General features: G+C 43.8%; 1 protein-coding gene across 1 annotated transcript in view; it reads right to left on the reverse strand.

Annotated features, from left to right (window-relative positions):
• The window catches only part of LOC311145334 (uncharacterized protein), a 37,148-nt gene extending 21,591 nt beyond the window's left edge, over positions 1 to 15,557 (reverse strand). The window contains exons 1-4 of the mRNA XM_084181564.1: positions 15,476 to 15,557; positions 14,132 to 14,243; positions 12,579 to 13,181; positions 12,306 to 12,379 (exon numbers count right to left, since the gene is read on the reverse strand). Coding sequence (XP_084037690.1) covers positions 12,306 to 12,379; positions 12,579 to 13,181; positions 14,132 to 14,171 — 717 coding nt within the window. The 5' untranslated portion in view covers positions 14,172 to 14,243; positions 15,476 to 15,557. The remainder of the gene's footprint in view (positions 1 to 12,305; positions 12,380 to 12,578; positions 13,182 to 14,131; positions 14,244 to 15,475) is intronic.
• Between the last annotated feature and the right edge of the window lie 9,971 nt (positions 15,558 to 25,528).

Raw genomic sequence — 25,528 nt, forward strand, 5'->3', positions numbered from 1 at the left:
ACACTGCTAGGACATCAGGGTTGGCGGAGTGTGCTAACGCAGTGAATAACTCAAACTTAGGGAGTAGGCTTCGGATGTTAACGTGCAAGAAACCAATGCTTTTACGGTTACAGAAGTCAACAAATGATAACGCCTGGGGAGTAGGAGTGATACTGGGGGCTACAGGGCCTGGGTTAACCTCTACATCACCAGAGGAACAGAGGAGGAGTAGAATAAGGATACGGCTAAAGGCTTTAAGTACTGGTCTTCTAGTGCGTTGGGTACAGAGAAAAAAAGGGTCAGGTTTCCGGGCGTTGTAGAAAAGATTCAGGGCATTATGTACAGAAAAGGATATGGAAGGATATCAGTACAGTGGAGGTAAACCTAAGCGTTGGGTAACGATGAAAGAGATAGCATCACTGGAGGCACCGATTGAGTCGGTCTCCACGTGTATGGGGGGTGGGACAAATGAGCTATCTATGGCAGGTTGAGTTGGGCTGGGGGATCTACAGTTAAATAGTACAATAAGAAATAACTGAAACAGCAATAAGCAAGGCATATTGAAATGGGAGAGAGGCATAAAGCAATCACAGGTGTTATTCGAGAGCTAAGACAACAGCTGGTAATGGCGACAAAGTTTGGGCTGAGGCTAAACATAAACAGGATGCGGTACCATATAAAGGAACAGTCCAGCAGGCATCGGCTGTATAGCTGAGTTATCATAAGGTCCGGTGAACAGCAATAGGAGAGTTCGGAGGTAGTTCGGGGGCTGCTACAGCACTAGCGAGCAAGAGGCCACGGCTAGCGTGTGCTAGCGGGCCGGGGCTAGCAGATGGATCTTCGTGGTCGACGTCGTAACGGGAAACCTGTTGTAATCACATCAGACGATTTTGTCGGCAGACCAGTCGTGTTGGATCGGCGGGGCTCCATGTCAACACTAGGAGGTCCCGTCTGGTTGACAGAGAGGTAGATAGCCGGGAGAAGGGCCTGGCTCGCGGCTAGCTCGAGGCTGATTAGCCAACAACAACGTCCATTTGATTGCAGCTATCTAGCTACGATGATCCGGTGTTAAAGGTCCAGTGAATCAGTGATTCCGGCAGAAAAAAACGGTATGTTCTGGGTCGATAACGCGCTGTGCAGACAGTGCAGACTGGCGGATAATAGTCCAGGCTAGAGCTGACTGGTAGGTAGTGCAGGCCACGGACAATGGTGAGAAACCGCTAGCGGTGGCTACTGGCAAGTAGCTAGTTAGCTGGCTACTCCAGTCCGGTAGACAGAGGTAGATAGCCGGGATATGGGCCTGGCTCCAGGCTAACTGGTGCTTGCTTCAGGGGCAGTGGTGATTAGCCAAACAGCAACATCCAATTCGGTTGCGGCTAGCTAGTTGCGATCCGGTGTTAATGTCCAGTGATTCAGTTATTCCGGCAGAAAATCAGATGTTCTGGGTGAAAACCGCTAACGGTGGCTAATAGCAAGTAGCTAGTTAGCTGGCATCAACTGGAGATTCTAGATAAAAGGTAAGTAAATAATAGAATCCGTTCCACATTGAGTGAGGCGGGTTGCAGGAAAGTACACTGCTCAAAAAAATAAAGGGAACACTTAAACAACACAATGTAACTCCAAGTCAATCACACTTCTGTGAAATCAAACTGTCCACTTAAGAAGCAACACTGATTGACAATACATTTCACATGCTGTTGTGCAATTGAAATAGACAACAGGTGGAAATTATAGGCAATTAGCAAGACACCCCCAATAAAGGACTGGTTTTGCAGGTGGTGACCACAGACCACTTTTCAGTTCATATGCTTCCTGGCTGATGTTTTGGTCACTTTTGAATGCTGGCGGTGCTTTCACTCTAGTGGTAGCATGAGACGGAGTCTAAAACCCACACAAGTGGCTCAGGTAGTGCAGCTCTTCCAGGATGGCACATCAATGCGAGCTGTGGCAAGAAGGTTTGCTGTCTGTCAGCGTAGTGTCCAGAGCATGGAGGCGCTACCAGGAGACAGGCCAGTACATCAGGAGACGTGGAGGAGGCCGTAGGAGGGCAACAACCCAGCAGCAGGACTGCTACCTCCGCCTTTGTGCAAGGAGGAGCAGGAGGAGCACTGCCAGAGCTCTGCAAAATGACCTCCAGCAGGCCACAAATGTGCATGTGTCTGCTCAAACGGTCAGAAACAGACTCCATGAGGGTGGTATGAGGGCCCGACGTCCACAGGTGGGGGTTGTGCTTACAGTCCAACACCGTGCAGGACGTTTGGCATTTGCCAGAGAACACCAAGATTGGCAAATTCGCCACTGGCGCCCTGTGCTCTTCACAAATGAAAGCAGGTTCACACTGAGCACGTGACAGACGTGACAGAGTCTGGAGACGCCGTGGAGAACGTTCTGCTGCCTGCAACATCCTCCAGCATGACCGGTTTGGCGGTGGGTCAGTCATGGTGTGGGGTGGCATTTCTTTGGGGGGGCCGCACAGCCCTCCATGTGCTCGCCAGAGGTAGCCTGACTGCCATTAGGTACCGAGATGAGATCCTCAGACCCCTTGTGAGACCATATGCTGGTGCGGTTGGCCCTGGGTTCCTCCTAATGCAAGACAATGCTAGACCTCATGTGGCTGGAGTGTGTCAGCAGTTCCTGCAAGAGGAAGGCATTGATGCTATGGACTGGCCTGCCCGTTCCCCAGACCTGAATCCAATTGAGCACATCTGGGACATCATGTCTCGCTCCATCCACCAACGCCACGTTGCACCACAGACTGTCCAGGAGTTGGCGGATGCTTTAGTCCAGGTCTGGGAGGAGATCCCTCAGGAGACCATCCGCCACCTCATCAGGAGCATGCCCAGGCGTTGTAGGGAGGTTATACAGGCACATGGAGGCCACACACACTACTGAGCCTCATTTTGACTTGTTTTAAGGACATTACATCAAAGTTGGATCAGCCTGTAGTGTGGTTTTCCACTTTAATTTTGAGGGTGACTCCAAATCCAGACCTCCATGGGTTGATAAATTTTATTTCCATTGATCATTTTTGTGTGATTTTGTTGTCAGCACATTCAACTATGTAAAGAAAAAAGTATTTAATAAGATTATTTCATTCATTCAGATCTAGGATGTGTTATTTTAGTGTTTTTTTTTAGCAGTGTATATTTTGTAGAAGGATGAAAAGTGTGATAGGGAAATATGTACGAAAAATACAAAAAATACAAAAAACTGGCTATTTACACAGAAACACAACAAAGAACACGACCGCACTGCTATGCCAGCATGTTCATCAGAAAATCAGAGGAAAAGTATTTGCATGTTTTGTTGATTTTAAGAATGCTTTTGATTCCATATGGCTTGATGGATTATATTACAAAACCCTCCAAAGTGGCGTTGGGGTTAAAGTATACGACATCATAAAATCTATTTACTCGAACAACACATTTTTGCACAAGGGTGAGGGGTGAGACAAGGATGCAGTTTCAATCCTACTGTCACCAAGAGAGCAAGATCTACAGGAACAACTTAACATTCTTTGGGAATACTGCATCAACGGGGAAATCAACATCAACTTTCAGAAAACCAAAGTTGTGATTTTCCAGAAAAAGGCCAGGAATCAGAGCAGCAGACACTCCTTCAAATTAGGAAATACCATGGTTGAACATGCCCAATTGTACAACTACGTGAGACTGAAAATCAGTGCCTCTGGTGGATTTGCTCCGGCAGTGAATGCACTAAAAGAAAAAGCCCGCAAAGCATTACTCAAAAAGAACATTCCAAAATTAAATATTCCTTTCCAAATCTGGTGCAAAATATTCAAGTGTAATTTTACCGAAAGCACTATATGGAAGCGAGGTTTGGGGTCTAACCTGTAATTACGATTATAAGCATTGGGAGAAAAACCCAATAAAAAAATCTACATACAGAATTATCCTAAATATCAAAAAGAAAGTACCAAATTATGCATGCAGAGCAGAACTCTGAAGACTCCCTTTAATTGTCAATATAAAGAAAAGGACACTAAAATGTTGGCACCATTTAAAATTAAGCCCCAAAACATCCTTAGAATTCAAAGCACTGGAAACCCAAGAGCTGAACCCTGAAAAGAGTCCCCCATGTCAGCTGTTAATAATTAAAAACATTAAACAACCCTATTATCCAAACACACAGGGAAATCAATCAAATTGCTACAGAAATGAAAACCTCCTATTTGACAAATTGGGAAAATGAAACAAATACAGAATAAACAAAAATTGCCATTTGGCCCTCAAAAGAGAATAGAAAATACAGTGAGGGTAAAAAGTATTTCATCGCCTGCTGATTTTGTACGTTTGCCCACTGACAAAGAAATGATCAGTCTATAATTTTAATCGTAGGTTTATTTGAACAGTGAGAGACAGAATAACAACAAATACATGCAGAAAAACGCATGTCAAAAATGTTATAAATTGATTTGCATTTTAAATGAGGGAAATAAGTATTTGACCCCCTCTCAATCAGAAAGATTTCTGGCTCCCAGGTGTCATTTATACAGGTAACGAGCTGAGATTAGGAGAACACTCTTAAAGGGAGTGCTCCTAATCTCAGCGTGTTACCTGTATAAAAGACACCTGTCCACAGAAGCAATCAATCAGATTCCAAACTCTCCACCATGGCCAAGACCAAAGAGCTCTCCAAGGATGTCAGGGACAAGATTGTAGACCTACACAAGGCTGGAATGGGCTACAACACAATCTCCAAGCAGCTTGGCAAGAAGGTGACAACAGTTGCAATGGAAGAAACACAAAAGAACTGTCAATCTCCCTCGGCCTGGGGCTCCATGCAAGATCTCACCTCATGGAGTTGCAAGGATCATGAGAATGTTGAGGAATCAGCCCAGAACTACACGGGAGGATCTTGTCAATGATCTCAAGACAGCTGGGACCATAGTCACCAAGAAAACAATTGGTAACACACTACGCCGTGAAGGACTGAAATCCTGCAGCGCCCGCAAGGTCCCCCTGCTCAAGAAAGCACATATACAGGCCCGTCTGAAGTTTGCCAATGAACATCTGAATGATTCAGAGGAGAACTGGGTGAAAGTGTTGTGGTCAGATGAGACCAAAATGGAGCTCTTTGGCATCAACTCAACTTGCCATGTTTGGAGGAGGAGGAATGCTGCCTATGACCCCAAGAACACCATCTCCACCGTCAAACATGGAGGTGGAAACATTATGCTTTGGGGGTGTTTTTCTGCTAAGGGGACAGAACAACTTCACCGCATCAAAGGGACGATGGACGGGGCCATGTACCGTCAAATCATGGGTGAGAACCTCCTTCCCTCAGCCAGGACATTCAAAATGGGTCGTGGATGGGTATTCCAGCATGACAATGACCCAAAACACACGGCCAAGGCAACAAAGGAGTGGCTCAAGAAGAAGCACATTAAGGTCCTGGAGTGGCCTAGCCAGTCTCCAGACCTTAATCCCATAGAAAATCTGTGGAGGGAGCTGAAGGTTCGAGTTGCCAAACGTCAGCCTCGAAACCTTAATGACTTGGAGAAGATCTGCAAAGAAGAGTGGGACAAAATCCCTCCTGAGATGTGTGCAAACCTGGTGGCCAACTACAAGAAATGTCTGACCTCTGTGATTGCCAACAAGGGTTTTGCCACCAAGTACTAAGTAATGTTTTGCAGAGGGGTCAAATACTTATTTCCCTCATTAAAATGCAAATCAATTTATAACATTTTTGACATGCGTTTTTCTGGATTTTTTTGTTGTTATTCTGTCTCTCACTGTTCAAATAAACCTACCATTAAAATTATAGACTGATCATTTCTTTGTCAGTGGGCAAACGTACAAAATCAGCAGGGGATCAAATACTTTTTCCCCTCACTGTATCTCAATCAATTCCCAACTTCTGTGCATTTCCTAATGACATAAAGCTGGGAATTATTCTGGGTGAGGGAGAAATCGCAAATATTACTGCGATTTATTACAGATATGATTGCCATAGCCTGAGGGACATCCCATAACCATCAAAGTATTTACGCTATATACAGTGGGGAGAACAAGTATTTGATACACTACCGATTTTGCAGGTTTTCCTACTTACAAAGCATGTAGAGGTCTGTAATTTTTTATCATAGGTACACTTCAACTGTGAGAGATGGAATCTAAAACAAAAATCCAGAAAATCACATGATTTTTAAGTAATTCATTTACATTTTATTGCATGACATAAGTATTTGATCACCTACCAACCAGTAAGAATTCCGGCTCTCACAGACCTGTTAGTTTTTCTTTAAGAAGCCCTCCTGTTCTCCACTCATTACCTGTATTAACTGCACCTGTTTGAACTCGTTACCTGTATAAAAGACACCTGTCCACACACTCAATCAAACAGACTCCAACCTCTCCACAATGGCCAAGACCAGAGAGCTGTGTAAGGACATCAGGGATAAAATTGTAGACCTGCACAAGGCTGGGATGGGCTACAGGACAATAGGCAAGCAGCTTGGTGAGAAGGCAACAACTGTTGGCACAATTATTAGAAAATGGAAGAAGTTCAAGATGACGGTCAATCACCCTCGGTCTGGGGCTCCATGCAAGATCTCACCTCGTGGGGCATCAATGATCAAGAGGAAGGTGAGGGATCAGCCCAGAACTACACAGCAGGACCTGGTCAATGACCTGAAGAGAGCTGAGACCACAGTCTCAAAGAAAACCATTAGTAACACACTACGCCGTCATGGATTAAAATCCTGCAGCGCACGCAAGGTCCCCCTGCTCAAGCCAGCGCATGTCCAGGCCCGTCTGAAGTTTGCCAATGACCATCTGGATGATCCAGAGGAGGAATGGGAGAAGGTCATGTGGTCTGATGAGACAGAAATATAGCTTTTTGGTCTAAACTCATGTTTGGAGGAAGAAGAAGGATGAGTACAACCCCAAGAACACCATCCCAACCGTGAAGCATGGAGGTGGAAACATCATTCTTTGGGGATGCTTTTCTGCAAAGGGGACTGGACGACTGCACCGTATTGAGGGAAGGATGGATGGGGCCATGTATCGCGAGATCTTGGCCAACAACCTCCTTCCCTCAGTAAGAGCATTGAAGATGGGTCGTGGCTGGGTCTTCCAGCATGACAACGACCCGAAACACACAGCCAGGGCAACTAAGGAGTGGCTCCGTAAGAAGCATCTCAAGGTCCTGGAGTGGCCTAGCCAGTCTCCAGACCTGAACCCAATAGAAAATATTTGGAGGGAGCTGAAAGTCCGTATTGCCCAGCGACAGCCCCGAAACCTGAAGGATCTGGAGAAGGTCTGTATAATAATAATAATAATAATAATAATATGCCATTTAGCAGACGCTTTTATCCAAAGCGACTTACAGTCGTGCGTGCATAAATGTTTGTGTATGGGTGGTCCCGGGATCGAACCCACTACCTTGGCGTTACAAGCGCCGTGCTCTACCAGCTGAGCTACAGAGGAGTGGGCCAAAATCCCTGCTGCAGTGTGTGCAAACCTGGTCAAGACCTACAGGAAACATATGATCTCTGTAATTGCAAACAAAGGTTTCTGTACCAAATATTATGTTCTGCTTTTCTGATGTATCAAATACTTATGTCATGCAATAAAATGCAAATTAATTACTTAAAAATCATACAATGTGATTTTCTGGATTTTTGTTTTTTTGAAGTGTACCTATGATAAAAATTACAGACCTCTACATGCTTTGTAAGTAGGAAAACCTGCAAAATCGGCAGTGTATCAAATACTTGTTCTCCCCACTGTATAACTTACAAGTAATACATACTGTAGTGTAACCATCATCCATGTACATTGTTGTTTATTTATTAGCCATTATTTTTTGTAATCTTATTTTTATTTAATTACATTTATTGAACGAAGATTACACAGTACAACAGCTGTAGTGTTGTAACTGTATTCATGATTATATGTACTATTATTATTCATACTGAAATGAACAGTATTTTTATTATCCTCATTGCATTGTACTGCATTTACTGAAATGCTCTACCACTATACTGCTTTGTCAATATGTATAATGAAGCAATCTGAATTTGGAAGAGAGAAAAGAGAGAGAGAGAGAGAGAGAGAGAGAGAGAGAGAGAGAGAGAGAGAGAGAGAGAGTGAGTGAGAGAGTGTGTGAGAGTGAGAGTGAGAGAGAGGCAGAGAGAGAGAGGCAGAGAGAGAGAGGCAGAGAGAGAGAGAGAGAGAGAGGTGCAGTGAGAGAGGCAGTGAGAGAGGCAGAGAGACAGGCAGAGACAGAGAGACAGAGAGAGATACAGAGAGGCAGAGACAGAGAGAGAGATTCCCTCAGATTACACAGGCCCACAAAGAATTTGAAAACAAACCCAATTTTGATAAACTCCCATATCTATTGGGTGAAATACCACAGTGTGCCATCATAGCAGCAAGATTTGTGACCTGTTGCCACAAGAAAAGGGCAACCAGTGAAGAACAAACACCATTGTAAATACAACCCATATTTATGTTTATTTAATTTTCCCTTTTGTACTTTAACTATTTGCACATCGTTATAACACATAGACATAATATGACATTTGAAATGTCTTTATCCTTTTGGTACTTTTGTGAGTGTAATGTTTACTGTTCATTTTTTTGTTTGTTTATTTCACTTGCTTTGGCAATGTAAACATATGTTTCCCATACCAATAAAGCCCTTAAATTGAATTGAAATTGAATTGAGAGAAGTACAGGGAAAGAGAGAGAGGCACAGGGAGGGAGAGAGAGAGAGAGACACAGGGAGGGAGAGAGAGAGAGAGAGAGCGAGAGAGAGAGAGAGAGAGACACAGTGAGAGAGAGAGAGACACAGGGAGAGAGAGAGAGAGACACAGGGAGAGAGAGAGAGAGAGAGAGACACAGGGAGAGAGAGAGAGAGAGAGAGAGAGAGAGAGAGAGAGAGAGAGAGAGAGAGAGAGAGAGAGAGAGAGAGAGAGAGAGAGTGAGCGAGGCACAGGGAAACACTGCAGCCCGACACCGACATCTCAGCCAAGAATCTCAATGTGTCTGATCCCTCTCCCCATTCTCTCTCTCTAGCGTGCACACACACACACCAACAATACAGTCAGTCAGTCACACTCTCCATTCTCTCCCTCTAACACACAGTCAGTAACAACACACTGACTTTTTCCCCTAACGCCACCAAACAAAACAAGTTGTCTCCTCGACAGCTGAATGCAGCCCTCCTCCTCCACACAACTTTCCCTCTCTCTCTCTCTCCCTCCCTCCCTCGCTCTGTCTACAAAAGCCTCCCCAACCCACAGGAGAACAGAGAAACCTGAAAGTTCATTAAAGCTAATATCACTTATATTACACAACTGAGTCAACATAGTGTTGAAAAAGACTGGATATTTAGGGTTAAAGGTTTTCTCTCTCTAGAGCCCGTCTCTCTTGGCTTTCCCCAGCTCAGTTTATCTGCCTTGGGCCCCCACAGATACAGTTGAAGTCGGAAGTTTACATACACCTTAGCCAAATACATTTAAACTCAGTTTTTCACAATTCCTGACATTTAATCCTAGTAATAATTCCCTGTTTTAGGTCAGTTAGGATCACCACTTCATTTTTAGAATTTGAAATGTCAGAATAATAATAGAGAGAATTATTTATTTCAGCTTTTATTTCTTTCATCACATTCCCAGTGGGTCAGAAGTTACACTCAATTAGTATTTGGTAGCATTGCCTTTAAATTGTTTAACTTGGGTCAAACGTTTCGGGTAGCCTTCCACAAGCTTCCCACAATAAGTTGGGTGAATTTTGGCCCATTCCTCCTGACAGAGCTGGTGTAACTGAGTCAGGTTTGTAGGCCTCCTTGCTCGCACACGCTTTTTCAGTTCTGCCCACAAATTTTCTATTGGATTGAGGTCAGGGCTTTGTGATGGCCACTCCAATACCTTGATTTTGTTGTCCTTAAGCCATTTTGCCACAACTTTGGAAGTATTCATGGGGTCATTGTCCATTTGGAAGTCCCATTTGTGACCAAGCTTTAACTTCCTGACTGATGTCTTGAGATGTTGCTTCAATATATCAACATAATTTTCCTTCCTCATGATGCCATCTATTTTGTGAAGTGCACCAGTCCCTCCTGCAGCAAAGCACCCACACAGCATGATGCTGCCACCCCCGTGCTTCACGGTTGGGATGGTGTTCTTCGGCTTGCAAGCCATCACCTTTTTCCTCCAAACATAACGATGGTCATTATGGCCAAACAGTTATATTTTTGATTCATCAGACCAGAGGACATTTCTCCAAAAAGTACGATCTTTGTCCCCATGCAGTTGCAAACCGTAGTCTGCCTTTTTTATGGCGGTTTTGGAGCAGTGGCTTCTTCCTTGCTGAGCGGCCTTTCAGGTTATGTCGATATAGGACTCATTTTACTGTGGACATAGATACTTTTGTACCCGTTTCCTCCAGCATCTTCACAAGGTCCTTTGCTGTTGTTCTGGGATTGATTTGCACTTTTCGCACCAAAGTACGTTCATCTCTAGGAGACGCATCTCCTTCCTGAGCGGTATGACGGCTGCGTGGTCCCATGGTGTTTATACTTGCCTACTACTGTTTGTACAGATGAACGTGGTGCCTTCAGGCATTTGGAAATTGCTCCCAAGGTCTACAAAAAACATTCTGAGGTCTTGGCTGATTTCTTTTCATTTTCGCATGATGTCAAGCAAAGAGGCACTGAGTTTGAAGGTAGGCCTTGAAATACATCCACAAGTACACCTCCAATTGAGTCAAATGATGTCAATTAGCCTATCAGAAGCTTCTAAAGCCATGACATCATTTTCTGGAATTTTCCAAACTGTTTAAAGGCACAGTCAACTTAGTGTATGTAAACTTCTGACCCACTGGAATTGTGATACAGTGAATTATAAGTGAAATAATCTGTCTGTAAACAATTGTTGGAAAAATTACTTGTGTCATGCACAAAGTAGATGTCCTAACCGACTTGCCAAAACTATAGTTTGTTAACAAGATATTTGTGGAGTGGTTGAAAAACAAGTTTTAATGACTCCAACCTAAGTGTATGTAAACTTCCGACTTCAACTCAGGGAAGGAGAGGAAATGATAGAAAGGGATGGAAGGAGGTAGGAAACGAGAGAGGATGGTAGGAAATGAGAGAGGATGGTAGGAAACGAGAGAGGATGGAAGGAAACGAGAGAGGATGGTAGGAAACGAGAGAGGATGGTAGGAAACGAGAGAGGATGGTAGGAAACGAGAGAGGATGGTAGGAAACGAGAGAGGATGGTAGGAAAAGAGAGAGGATGGTAGGAAAAGAGAGAGAATGGTAGGAAAAGAGAGAGGATGGTAGGAAAAGAGAGAGGATGGTAGGAAAAGAGAGAGGGATGGAGGGAGGAGGGCTTGTGTTCCAACTGTCCCAATCTGTATCATATCAGGGGAAGCTGGGAGCCCCTGGGTAGAATACTCATTAGGGTGGGTCAAGGTTTGGAATGGGCTTTTGACAGGAAATCACCAGAATAAAAAATTAATCTGATTTGGAATCTCTTGGGAGCCTCTTTGGATTGTCTGAGCAACACTCTAAGAATTTAAACTTCCATATTCCTCTCCTTGTCTTTCTACACACCATCTAGCCCTTTCAACACAGGAACCTTTAATGGTGCGTCAGGCGAGGGAGACAGGAAAATATATTGTGTGGGGGGGGGGGGGGTCAAGATAATCTCAGAGCGTTTCCTCCTGGGCCTCTCAGGATCTCAGGATGGGTCTAGGACAGGAAGAGGCCTATTAGCTGGACCGCTTCTCCCAGAGGCCCTTGCTCTGATGCATTTCTGGGTGGAGATGACAGGGTATTTTGTTGTTATCTCCTGAACACACGGTGAACCCCAGCCCTGACCTCTGCCTCAGGGGTGGTGTCATTTCCTGTTTACATTTCTAAACGTATCCACCGAAAGCTCTCTCCAATACACCTCTCCAAGTACTAAAACCAAAAATAGAATAGTAGCAACACCTAAAACGGAAGGTAGTTTTCCAACCTAAAAACACACCTGGGCTTCAGTACTTAGATTAATAGGAAGAGAATCTGTCATGTTCTATTGTCTGAGTTTGTAGCCATGATGAGCCTCCCTACAGATATGTTTGTGCTTTTGCCAAATGTTCTCTGCAGTGTTCTTTTCTTATTATGCCAAATGTGCTGCATGGCATGACAACAATAGTTAGAAGAGTTGGCTAAAGCCTAATCAGATCTGGGACTATACTGAAGCTGAAGGGTTAAACTATGTAAAATCAGCTTCCTGATTTGGAAACAGGACATCTCCTGTCCTGAGGTCAGTTTATTGTTTATTGGGATGTCTTGTTGGTGTTTCTCACCTGCATGGTCTCCTGTAGACTCTGGACCTCAGCGGTCAACTCCTGACGCTCCACTAGCAGATGCTTCAACACATCTGACAGAGGGAGGGGAGGGGAGAAAAAGGAGAAAGAGAGTAAGCGCGAGAGAGGGGGGAGGAGAGAAAGATGCATTTGGAAGTAGACATTCACATAATTCAGAGGTATGAGATCATGCATTTCATACTGGGGGATTATTTTAGGCATTGCTATAAAGAGGGAGTGGTAATGTTTATGTACAGTATGTGCTGCTCTTACCCGCGCTGTTCAGTGTTGCATACTGACTGGGACTGAGACCCAGTGCTGTCCTACACTCCTCCACCAGTCTCTCAATCTCTCCCTGGTTGTCTGTAGCCCCATGGTGCTCCAGTGTAGTCAGGCTCAGCCCACTGTCCTTCTCCTTCCCGCTCTGCCCCGAGGGGCTGACCAGGCTAACCGGGCTGGCCGAGGACAGGGAGCTACCCAGGGATGAAGGACTCTTGGTGGGGCTCATCGTTGAGCTCTTCCCCTGGGGTACAGGGATCCTGGGACTAGACCTGGTGGGGCCTCCATTACGCCCCATCACAACCCACCCTTCAGGCACTGCTGCATTACTTCCTGTCCTTCCTTGCAGGGAGATAAACCCAGGACCAATCACAGAGTAGCCTGGGCTGATGGGCAGGGGTCTCTTCCCACTTAGGGCTGGAGCTAAGGCTGGGGCTGTGACTGGTGTTGGGCCTGGAGCTGGGGCTAGGGCTAGGGCTGTGACTGGTGCTGGGACCGCCAGCTGGCCTGGTATAGAGGGTGTGATCGGAGTGAGACCAGGCAGGGTGGTGGTCACTGGAGAAGTAGGAGGGGTTTGGAACAAATCCAAGTTGGGCCCTGGAGAGCATAAGAGCAACAACGCACGAGTGTGAGGGTGAGTGAGGTACACAGACAGACAGTCAGAGAGACAGGCAGACTGACAAAGAGAGTGTGAGAGATTGAGTGCAGTGGTCACTGGTTGGGCATGCAGAGCTGCCAGGATGACTAAACCAGACCATTAACCCCGCACAATACCCAGGCTGTCATTCTCAGGATGAATGGGCCATTGCTCATCAGGAGACACATTCCTCTGCTCTGTGCTGCTGATCTACACCACCACTGACCCTAAGTCCTCCTATGTCCTTGGCTTGAACAGATTTACTCTAGGTTTAATGGATATTTTCACTGATAGAGTTAAACTAAACAAGTTATGGAAAGTGATGCATCATGATCAGGTAAATATCAATACAGAGTGACGGGCCATAACTCCCCACTTCCACCGCTGCCTTTTGTTCACCTATTCCAAGCCATAATGTGCTAGTGTGTGTGTGTGTCTGCCAGCATTAGGCTTGCCATGATTAATCCGTTGCCCTTGTGCAGAGCTGAGGAATTCTGCCGATTCATCACAGCTGGGGCAGCAGAGCCTGACGAATCACAAGAGGACGCGAGGAGAATGACCACCGAGCAGCACACACACAGGAGCCAAGCCAAGCTTCCTACCCTCTGGCTCACACACACACACACTTTGTCTCTCTGCATCCATCTCTCCCTTTGTGTTCCCCAATCTCCTGTCTCTTCCCCTCTCCCTGTCTCATTCCTTCACTCTATTCATGTCAGTCTCTGTCCATCCCCCCTCCTTTCGGTCTTTCCACCGTCGACTAAAAGCTGAAATATGTATGCGAGTCTCAGGGTATGTTGTCTGTGTTCTCTGTAAGAAAAGTCAAAGACTTCAGAGACTGTTCAGCACAGCAGGAGGGTTGACAGCTTAATTAAGTGAGTTGTGTGTATTGTTGGGGGGCAGAGGGTACCTGTGGGTCCATGGCCATCCTTGCTGGAGAAGTTACCCATGATGCAGTGGGAAAGTGGGCAACACACCAGTGGCTCTCTCAGTCAGGACAGAGCAGAGGCTGCAGAGGAGACCTGCACACAACAATCAGTAGGATTAATCTCCAATATGACACTGCACAAGTATGTAATATTCCACAAGGGAAATGATGCACCAATGAATAGCACATCACTTCTCTAATCATACACATAGCACTCAGTGGCATAACGCAGTTTTGAGGGGCCCCCACAAGGTCTGGGGGGGAAAAGAGCAAACTTCCAACAGTTGTACACATTTGGCCATGGGGCAAAAAGAAAAATGTGCAGTTACATAGCTAATATCATGCCATTCTACACATTTTGGCATGAGGCTGAGAGAAAATGTTGCAGTTTTGTTTTTTGGCGGGGGTTGCAGGGTGTGTGGTAAGCCAGTGATAGTGCTTCTCTAATCACTCTAGATATGATTAGAGAAGTGCTATGGAAAAAGGCTACTTTGTTTCACATGCAAACCAATCACTTGACCCTGACCCTCTAGTCTAGCATATTGTATGCCCAGTAAGAGAGACTGTGCATCCAGACTAAACATTACACACCCTAGAAACTACACAATGTTCATTTGAATGTTCATTTGAATTTGGTGTAGTACCTGTGGTGTAAATCAAAGCCTACAACCAAATAAACCACATTTTAGTGAGAGGGATAGACCAGGAGACAATAGAATCCCACAACTTCTTATCATTAGCACAGATGACAAACTATATAATGTCCAAGGTACATTTGCATACATTTTAATTATAGAAGACACTAGATGTAAAGACTATTTACATTAGTAGTAATAATAAATCAGTGCTGGTATCCTAGGTTAGGTCGTCTAATCATGTCAGTGAGATCAGTCCAAAAAAGCCTGCCAATACATGAGGCGCTGGTGGTCCTCAATCCAAATTTGTAGCTGACTAATGATGGAGATCACTCAAACCTGAGTGGCTTTGGGTGTTTGCATTGTTCTCACATGTTAAATTAACACGAAGGCCTTTAATCAAGATCTAAATTGGATGATTGATAACCGAACGAAGTGTCATGCATGTAGCCCTACACTTACAGAACCGCACCTTCCCCTAATTAATGTAGCCTACAGGCGCAACTCAAGTCGTCCCATAAAAAATATTTATTCTGAAACATACCTATTTATCCAAGGAATTAGAGGAGCAAACATTGTTCAAAAAACACAAAACCCGTTTCAAAGAAGTTGGCTGAGATGTTCTTTCTTTCCAAACAGTGACGCATGCAACAAGCTTTTTACTCAGCGAAAAAAAGTAACTGTACACAACCTTTAAAGTAGAATAATTTCTTTTTTAATCGCTTTCTTTTCCTCCTCGTGGAAATATAATCCGTTTGTTGTCCTATCTTCCCGCTGTAGCCTACCGCGCATTGGATCCGTCTTTGTCAATGCGGTGGGGTTGGCGGGGTTTGCGCACCACGAAAGAGTCGGGATGAAGTAGCCAAGTGCACCAACTCCGCTTGTTCTCGGTGGAGTAGACATATAAACTCCTGTTTCTCTCATGAAAACCCCCAATATGTCATGTGATTATTATTTTATAACAGAACTGAATGCATCTTTATCGTTATCAACTTTACACAGGCCTAAATTTCTCTAACTTTGATCCATTCTTCTCTCAATTCTGGCCTTGGCCACTAGGGTGCATAGTTGGGCTGTCCTATGGTATGCAACCTTACAGATGGAATTATAGTCAAAGACAGTACAGTATGCTGATAGCTAGCTAATCTCATACTCGGGTATAATGGTCGCCATGCGCCAAACTGCGCATGTGCAAGCCGTCAAATCAAAGGCACTCCTTCAATATAAAGTCGTGTTTGACGAAAATGAAAACGTGTCAGTTTTTCACTTTCACGAGGCTGGAGTAATGACATGTTCAACTACTTTGGCACGAATCTAAGTTGTGCCTTTAGATTTCGAGAAAATTAAGACCTAAGGAAGAATTTTTCACTCATTGACTTCTCAAACCCCGGACTGGTCTGCTTCTCAAGCGTTCCCGGAAGTCTTGCGATGTTGCGCCTCTGGGTTTAGAAACTCTGTGTTATAGCCTTTTGAGGTGTCAACTATTTTTGATCTAGTGGTATCTTATTAGGCTTTCAGGTGTACACTCATATAAAGTGAAACATATTGATTAATCCAGGGGTAGGGGTAGGGGTAGGCCTGCGCCTGTAAGGTTGGCCCAGCAGTAGGCTTGAAAGCGTTGGAATGGAGGCAGCAGTGGCCTTACATCATTGGTTTGTTTCATAGAAAATATGCAAAGTTCCAGGTCTCTATGGGAATTAGGCTATTTACAGTGCCTGACAAAAAATACAAAATAAAATAAATAACATGTAGCTCAATTGGTAGAGCATGGCGCTTGTAACGCCAGGGTAGTGTGTTCGATCCCCGGGACCACCCATACGTAAAAATGTATGCACACATGACTGTAAGTCGCTTTGGATAAAAGCGTCTGCTAAATGGCATATTATATTATTATTATATTATATATGATACAAACTTGAAAAAACAAACTTGGTTTAGACTACGCCAACTTGGCTTGGGCCCTAAAAAGTGTTAGCCTCGTATGAACCATCCTGCTCTCGCGAAACAAAATGTATGTTTGCGAGATCAGGATGGTCATTCCATGTGTTCTGCTCCACCCATTACCACAAGCCCATCCTCCCCAATTAAGGTGCCACCAACCTCCTGTGGTTTGATACCCTGGAAGGCTGGAACCTCTCCAGTCTCTCTGTCCTTGGAATCTCCCAATTCAGGTTTGCAACTTGGACAGATGGAGATTCGGACAGGTGAGTTGAATGGCAACAGAACCATAATTCTGATTTCAGAAGCTACAGTTTCCATTAAGTTTCCATTAAGTGTTTCAGTGAATTTTAAAGTCAACATTTAGAGTTTGCATAGAAAATAGATGTGACAATTGCCTGCTAGGATGCGTTTCCATTTAACTTTCTTGTGTTGATAAAAACCAATGGTGTGCAGCCAGCAATTCGGGGCCTTCCTGCATTTGGGCATTCCTGCATCTGTAGGAACGCCCCCACTCGAGATTCCCATTGATTCCTGCATGAACGCCTCCCCTCGAGCACCCAATTGGTTCCTTCATGAATTTTTCTAAGTAGTTCATTGTATAGTCAGCGCGTTAACTTTTCAACTGTGCTCCAAATCGGAGCATCTGCGCCTGCAATTTAACATCACGAGCAGAACCTCTATCATTGTCCTGTCTTGCCACAGCACTGTGAACCGTGGCACATTGAAGCATATGATTGGTCTAGTTATTTAAGGAATCAAGGGGATTGGATGAATGTTTTAAATAAACGCCCCTCAAGATTAGATTGGAGCTGAATTGAGAGAGAGAACGTTCTCCGCTGAGTTTATAAAACTGTAAAAAGAGTAGCATGGCAGCGCTGTTTTATGTACAATGTTGTCAACAAAATTAGGTTGCTTTGACTCCCATCTCTATTGAAGAATGCAGCCTTTTGACAGCATGTACTAAAGTCGATTTAATCCACACTTGCATTAGTCCCCTCGTTTGGTGATTGGAATTTAGGCTGTGACAACGAAAAGGCAGCAGACAGACCTACAGTATGTATTTGGCATGGATGTTTGGTAGGGTGACATGATTTGTCACTATGAAAATAATTTTGTCAAACAGATTGTGAACCCAAAAGTGTACGTTTGATTCTAGTAGGGGGACAATAAACATACAAATAATTTTGTTAGGGTGTAGGGGCATATTTATGTCATTTTGTCTTCAGGAGATTTTATTATACATTTTATTTAGTCTAATCAGTGAAACAATTCTCATTCTTAACAATGGGCTAAAATATAGGGTAATTACTGTGCTTGTCAGCAGGAACAATAACCACACTTATTGTATTATTCCACTTCTTCCCAATTTTGCCAGTGTAATCACATATTTAAAATATCATATGTCTACTTGTCTTTGAAAATGAATTATATGAGGCTATGTATTTTTGCAGCCATTCATTGACCGTTTTGAATAAGTCATACAAATAAGGACTGGATATTAAATGCTCCAGGAATCAAATATAATGTTTTACATTTTAGTATTGTGCACATTCTAGGCAACTCATAAAAGCATCATATTTTGTCTATGTAGAGTAAGATGATGGCAGGGCTCTTCAACTAGTAGGCATAAACCACCTGAATATTGATATTCATTAGATTTTTCTTGAAGGTTTGGTGATTTTGAGAAATTGTTATAAGAACATTTTCAAACACCCAGCACTTGGGAAACATAGATCAGGGGTGGCAGAAGATATCTCAGTTCCAAGGTCTCCGCTTAGAGAGAAGAATCCTCGTGAGGTATTGGTCTGTCACATGTTATGAACCAGTATTGGTCGGTCACATGAATGAAACAAAATGCTAATGATTAATTAATTATGCTAAATCATATAACTTGTCTGTGTATAGCCGTATATAAGACAACTGCTGGGACTACCCCAGCCGAGCTCCTGGTCGACATGTGTACATCTGGTGCATTGAGTTGGTTGGAACCTCTCCAGCGCGCTGACAATAAAGGATGATTAATTTAAGATTGACTTAGAGTGTCCCTAGTGGTAATTTCCACGACATGGTGTAGAATTTCCATGACACAGTGTCACTGCCGCCTGCTGTGTACCGGAGTCCTCCTTAGGACTAGCTGGCTAAGCTAGCACACAATGTTCTTCGCTCCCACCTGCCGAAAACCTGCCCTCGCCGTCATTAACAGAACTGCGAGAAAACAGTGCCGGACAGGCAGGAGGGAGAAACACACTCTACCGGTGTGTACTAACTATAGCTAGCTACTGTTTTCGCTCCCCGCCTCTTCTTCTGTGGGGTTTATCATCGGTTGGCATCCAACATTATGGTGCATTACTGACATCTACTGTACTGGAGCGCCCCTGCCTCCCGCCTATGTACTGGAGTCGTAGCTTAGAAATGGACCAAAATAAGTATAAAGAGGGGTTCCTGCAGATGCAGGAATGCCCACATGCAGAAACACCCCGAATTGCTGACTGCAGTTGCACCCTTCTCATAAAAACAGATGGACATAATGAGATGGACACTTACAGTGTCGAATAAAAATGTAGTGGTTGAAGTGTTTTGTCGTAGTAAATATAAAATGTTATAGCTTGGTCTGACTAAAATCTTGTGCATGACCCATTTTAATGTTAGGAGCTTGTTTTCAATCAATGCTGTTCCTATGCAAGAACAATGGACAGAGGACCAATATCTTGTCAAGGACAACACCCACGCCACAGGCCACAATCTGGTTGCTCCCCACGAGTCTTTCCCATGAGACATACACATTCACACACACATCTCCATGCATACGCACACTCATTTTCATGCCTCACGAGTTCTTGCTCTGAGGACGCACACACACACAAATGCATACGCACACACACACAACTGCACTTCTTTCTACTGGTCGGGTGCCAAGGGCAGAGGACTCTGCCGTGCACCAATGGGGCTTCTGCTCTGGACAGAGCAGACCCGCCTCCTACGCCTCGGGAACCAATCAAGGGACTAGAAGAAAGAACCTTTCTTTATGTTGCATTGTATAAAGTAATGCTGAAAACTCTGTTTTTGATCCCTTTTCAACTGTCTCCATAAGAGGCAACTGAATGGGTCCATGCATGTAGCTTGAGCAGATACCAGCTATCTCTGTGTTTAATAAACTGCCTTTTGCTTAAACATATTCCTCTCCGTCTAGCGTCGTTGGTTTTGTACTTCCTCTCCTGTATGGTTTCACCAACAGTTTCCATTACCCATTTAGGCACATTGTGCAATAATAAATTGGCGACAGCCTGTATGCCCTCCCAGCAATCTGTTTCATGTCTCAGGTGGGCCTATAGCCCGCGAAAGCCAGCATGTTGGCTATAGTTTGCAATAGTTGACTAATATTTGCCATATTCTAATAATTATCATGTGCCAAGGTATCGCCACGGTCTGTGCTATAGTGAAACTTGCACTCCTGTAGATCGGAAATAATTGGATGTTGAAACTTGACAGCAGGGCCGGCGCCAGAACAAATCAGTTCGACGTTTAAAAAATAAATAAATAAAAATGTTAATGGGTGTTATAATAAAGACCATAGGCAGCTTGTGAGTTTCAAGTTTGGGGAAGCTTACAATTTATCCTACCATATTGCTACCTATCTGAGTGCCAGTTATGATCATTTTTATATGTGCATTTTCATGGAACAGTTTCATTTCAATAATGTTTTAGTTTCTCAAAATTATTGTCAGGTGATTAATCATAAAAATCTGAATTAAAATTATAAAAATCTAAAAGTTAAAATTCAACTAATGCATGAGCACCAGCTTTTGCCATTTCGAAACATTGATACATCATGATCCATTGGCGGCTAAAGAAATAAGCGCATGGAACTGAGGTAGCCTATAGGCCAATGCAGCAGTAGGCCTATAACTTCCATCCTCAACTAAGTAAAATACATAGGCCTAAAGTCGATGTATCCTGATGAAAATGCAGGTTCTTTCTATCGCTAGTGAAGTGCAACATTGTATCAACTCAGCAGGTTGGCATGCTCATGCGCGCGCTCCCTCACTTTAACAAGTCAGAGAAACCACACACATGGTCATTGCTCACATTGCGCACTCCAAATAAAATACAATGAAACAATTGACTAAACTCCTAATGATGGTTATGAAATAAACCAAAACTTGTTTCTCACAAGTGCAGCAGTTTGTGAACTCTGCAAACACCATTTCCACTCCGAGAATGAGAACAGTAAATGACTGTAATACATGCATTAACAGAAATTAATGTAACCAAATGATGGGGATTAACAGTACGTTTACTAGGCCTACTAGTTACATATGTAATGAGGAATGTATCAAAATAAACAATCAGTGGACAAACAATTCACACAATAAATGTGCAAGAATTGGCGGGAGACAGCAGAGCACATTCTGGAGAGCTGAGTGCATGCATTCTGGAGGGAGACGTAGACGGCCACATCTTCGCCGGCACACACCCCTCCCTTCTTGTCTCAACATTTTAAATTATACTCAATATTATATTCACACATTTTAGATGCTTTTCACTGACAGCTGCAACGCAATAATCAGCTAGGCCTACTGCCAACGCGCGCTGCCAAATTGCTGGCTTCCTAATAGGCATACGCCTATAAACTTGTGATTTGAAACAATCCACAGCTATAAAAAAAAAAAAAGAAGAAGAAGAAGAAGAAGAAGCTAATGATCCTCTGTTGCTAAGTCAAGCTCTCTGGTAAAGTATTTTTTATGATTTTATTTAGACAGGAGTAATTATAAAATTTTGGCAAAACATCAGTTTACTTTAGGGGAACCAGCATCCGAACAGTGCACTGTGCACCCTCCAACTTTCCTTTCTATTTCGTAGGTGGCTGAAACCAGAGATCAATATATAATGACAAGATCCACATGTCTCCGCCCTAACAACACTCTTGGATTGCGTCCTACCTGACCGGTCGCTCCTACCAAGTGGCGTGGCGAGAATCTGTCTCCGCACCACGTGCTCTCACCACTGGTGTCCCCCAGGGCTCAGTTCTAGGCCCTCTCCTATTCTCGCTATACACCAAGTCACTTGGCTCTGTCATATCCTCACATGGCCTCTCCTATCATTGCTATGCAGACGACACACAACTAATCTTCTCCTTTCCCCCTTCTGATAACCAGGTGGCGAATCGCATCTCTGCATGTCTGGCAGACATATCAGTGTGGATTACGGATCACCACCTCAAGCTGAACCTCGGCAAGACGGAGCTGCTCTTCCTCCCGGGGAAGGACTGCCCGTTCCATGATCTCGCCATCACGGTTGACAACTCCGTTGTGTCCTCCTCCCAGAGTGCGAAGAGCCTTGGCGTGACCCTGGACAACACCCTGTCGTTCTCCGCTAACATCAAGGCGGTGACCCGATCCTGTAGGTTCATGCTCTACAACATTCGAAGAGTACGACCCTGCCTTACACAGGAAGCGGCACAGGTCCTAATCCAGGCACTTGTCATCTCCCGTCTGGATTGCTGTTGGCTGGGCTCCCTGCCTGTGCCATTAAACCCCTACAACTCATCCAGAATGCCGCAGCCCGTCTGGTGTTCAACCTTCCCAAGTTCTCTCACGTCCAGTTGAAGCTCGAATCTGCTACAAGACCATGGTGCTTGCCTACGGAGCTGTGAGGGGAACGGCACCTCCGTACCTTCAGGCTCTGATTAGTCCCTACACCCAAACGAGGGCATTGCGTTCATCCACCTCTGGCCTGCTGGCCCCACTACCTCTGCAGAAGCACAGTTCCCGCTCAGCCCAGTCAAAACTGTTCGCTGCTCTGGCACCCCAATGGTGGAACAAGCTCCCTCACAACGCCAGGACAGCGGAGTCACTCACCACCTTCCGGAGACACTTGAAACCCCACCTCTTTAAGGAATACCTGGGATAGGATAAAGTAATCCTTCTACCCCCCTTTTACCCCACCCCCCAAAAAAATATAAATAAAAAATAAAATTAATATTTAAAAAAATAACATATTGTAAAGTGGTTATCCCACTGGCTATAAGGTGAATGCACCAATTTGTAAGTCGCTCTGGATAAGAGCGTCTGCTAAATGACGTAAATGTAAAAATGTAACAATGTGAGTCGTTGTCTCAAAGGCGGGAATGCAGGCGACAAGCTTAGGTCTGCATATTATGCCCATAGAAAAGCATTGGGCTTATTCAGGACAGATATGGCCGAAAGTGAGCCCTCTCGATTCGCCTCTTCCTCTCTGCTGAAAATATCGAGCGAAACACCGCCCCTATATGTAGCCCATGTATCTGATGTTGTCTGGCCAGAAAAAGTATGATATGCCATACTCCTTTTGTCCAGACAGCATCAAATACATGGTCTACACATACGGAGACAGGGGGGCGCTGTTTCGCTCGCTCGGATGCTTTATCTGAGATTGTGCGTCTTGGTCAAATAAATGATCAATAGTTCAATATTTTATTTGGAAGGGCAAGGAGGTTCGGTAGGGAGGGCCACGCCCAGAACTCAGGGCCTGCTTGCCAGACAACCAGAAAAGCATGGCGAAGCAATTCAGGCATTCTTGAAAGTCAGGACAATCGTTGTCCTGCAAATAAACCTTTAAAATAAACAAATAAACAAGCGGTAGGCATTTCAAATTAAATGTGGAGTAGAGCTTTATATTTACGTGTCCCTTGTACCTTCAAAATGATTCGGCAATCATCATTGATCGAAAAACAGTTTCTGTCATCATTTGTTGAAATAAAGAAAGTTTGACAAAAGAAAAATCCACCCCGTTAAACTGATCTTTTTTTTTTTTGTCGATCTTTAGTTTCACCTATATCTGCCGTTTCCATTATACATGTCGCAATGATTTCTTTTACGAAATTGATTTTGTCGAATAAACCTGTGTCAATGGAAACCTGCCTAATGATTTACAATAAATATGACATGACTTCCAAATATAAAAACGTGTCTGAGTGTTTCTTATAAATAGTTGATGTAAATACATGTAATGATAAATAATAGTCTATGCAAAGATGTAGAACAATGATACGCGAGTACGTGGTGGCAATTAATGCGCCGGTATTCCTTTCCAAAGACAGGCCTACTTACTTCATATTTATCTAGCATACTAGTCACTTTCATCCGTGGCATTTCCTGACTACAAACAACAGCTACAATTTTTAAGAATGAAGTAGCCGGCATGGATTATGTAGAGTAGGCTATACAGAGTTACCAAACAGGTAACTGTAGCCTACAAACTTTTTATCTGATGTGTGCACACACGGCATGGTGTTGTAGGTCTAGGTGCTTCATAGCCCCGTGACGAGGCCTAGCCATCCTAAGCCCTTACCAGTGGCGACCCGTCATTCAGGTCAGGTGCAAAGCCCCACCTGTTTCGAGCCCCACCTGTTTAGCAAAAAAAAATATATACTGTATATACACTACCAGTCAAAAGTTTGGAAACACCTACTCATTCAAGGGATTTTCTTTATGTTTACTATTTTCTACATTGTAGAATAATAGTGAAGACATCAAAACTATGAAATAACACATATGGAATCATGTAGTAACCAAAAAAGTGTTAAACAAATCAAAATATATTTTATATTTGAGATTCTTCAAATAGCCACCCTTTGCCTTGATGACAGCTTTGCACACTCTTGGCATTCTCTCAACCAGCTTCATGAGGTACTCACCTGGAATGCATTTCAATTAACAGGTGTGCCTTCTTAAAAGTTAATTTGTGGAATTTATTCCCTTCTCAATGCGTTTGAGTCAATCAGTTGTGTTGTGACAAGGTAGGGAGGGTATACAGAAGACAATATGGATTTGGTCTTTTACCAAATAAGGCTATGGCAAGAACAGCTCAAATAAGCAAAGAGAAACAACAGTCCATCATTACTTTAAGACATTAAGGTCAGTCAATACGGAACATTTCAAGAACTTTGAAAGTTTCTTCAAGTGCAGTCGCAAAAACCATCAAATTCAAGGCACACTTAACCAGCAAGGCTACCACAGCATTCTGCAGCAATACGCCATCCCATCTGGTTTGGGCTTAGTGGGACAATCATTTGTTTTTCAACAGGACAATGACCCAACACACCTCCAGACTGTGTAAGGGCTATTTTACCAAGAAGGAGAGTGATGGAGAGCTGCATCAGATGACCTGGCCTCCACAATCCCCCGACCTCAACCAAATTGAGATGGTTTGGGATGAGTCAGTCCGCAGAGTGAAGCAAACGCAGCCAACAAGTGCTCAGCATATGTGGGAACTCCTTCAAGAGACTGTTGGAAAAGCATTCCAGGTAAAGCTGGTTGAGAGAATGCCAATATTGTGCAAAGCTGTCATAAAGGAAAAGGGTGGCTATTTGAAGAATTTCAAATCTCAAATATATTTTGATTTGTTAAACACTTTTTTGGTTACTACATGATTCTATATATGCTATTTCATAGTTTTGATGTCTTCACTATTATTCTACAATGTAGAAAATAGTAAAAATAAATAAAAACCCTTGAATGAGTAGATGTGTCCAAAGTTTTGACTGGTACTGTATATATACTCTACCGTTCAAACGTTTGGGGTCAATAACTGGCAGCTTCATTAAAGAGTACCCGCAAAACACCAGTCTCAACGTCAACAGTGAAGAGGCGACTCCGGGATGCTGACCTTCTAGGCAGAGTTGCAAAGAAAAAGTTTAGTGTCTGTGTTCTTTTGCCCATTTTAATATTTAATTTTTATTGGACAGTCTGAGATATGGCTTTTTCTTTGCAACTCTGCCTAGGTCAGCATCGCAGAGTTGCCTCTTCACTGTTGACGTTGAGAC

The sequence above is a fragment of the Coregonus lavaretus genome (genome assembly GCF_964263955.1).
Source record: "Coregonus lavaretus genome assembly, chromosome: 18".
Taxonomy (NCBI): Eukaryota; Metazoa; Chordata; class Actinopteri; order Salmoniformes; family Salmonidae; genus Coregonus; species Coregonus lavaretus.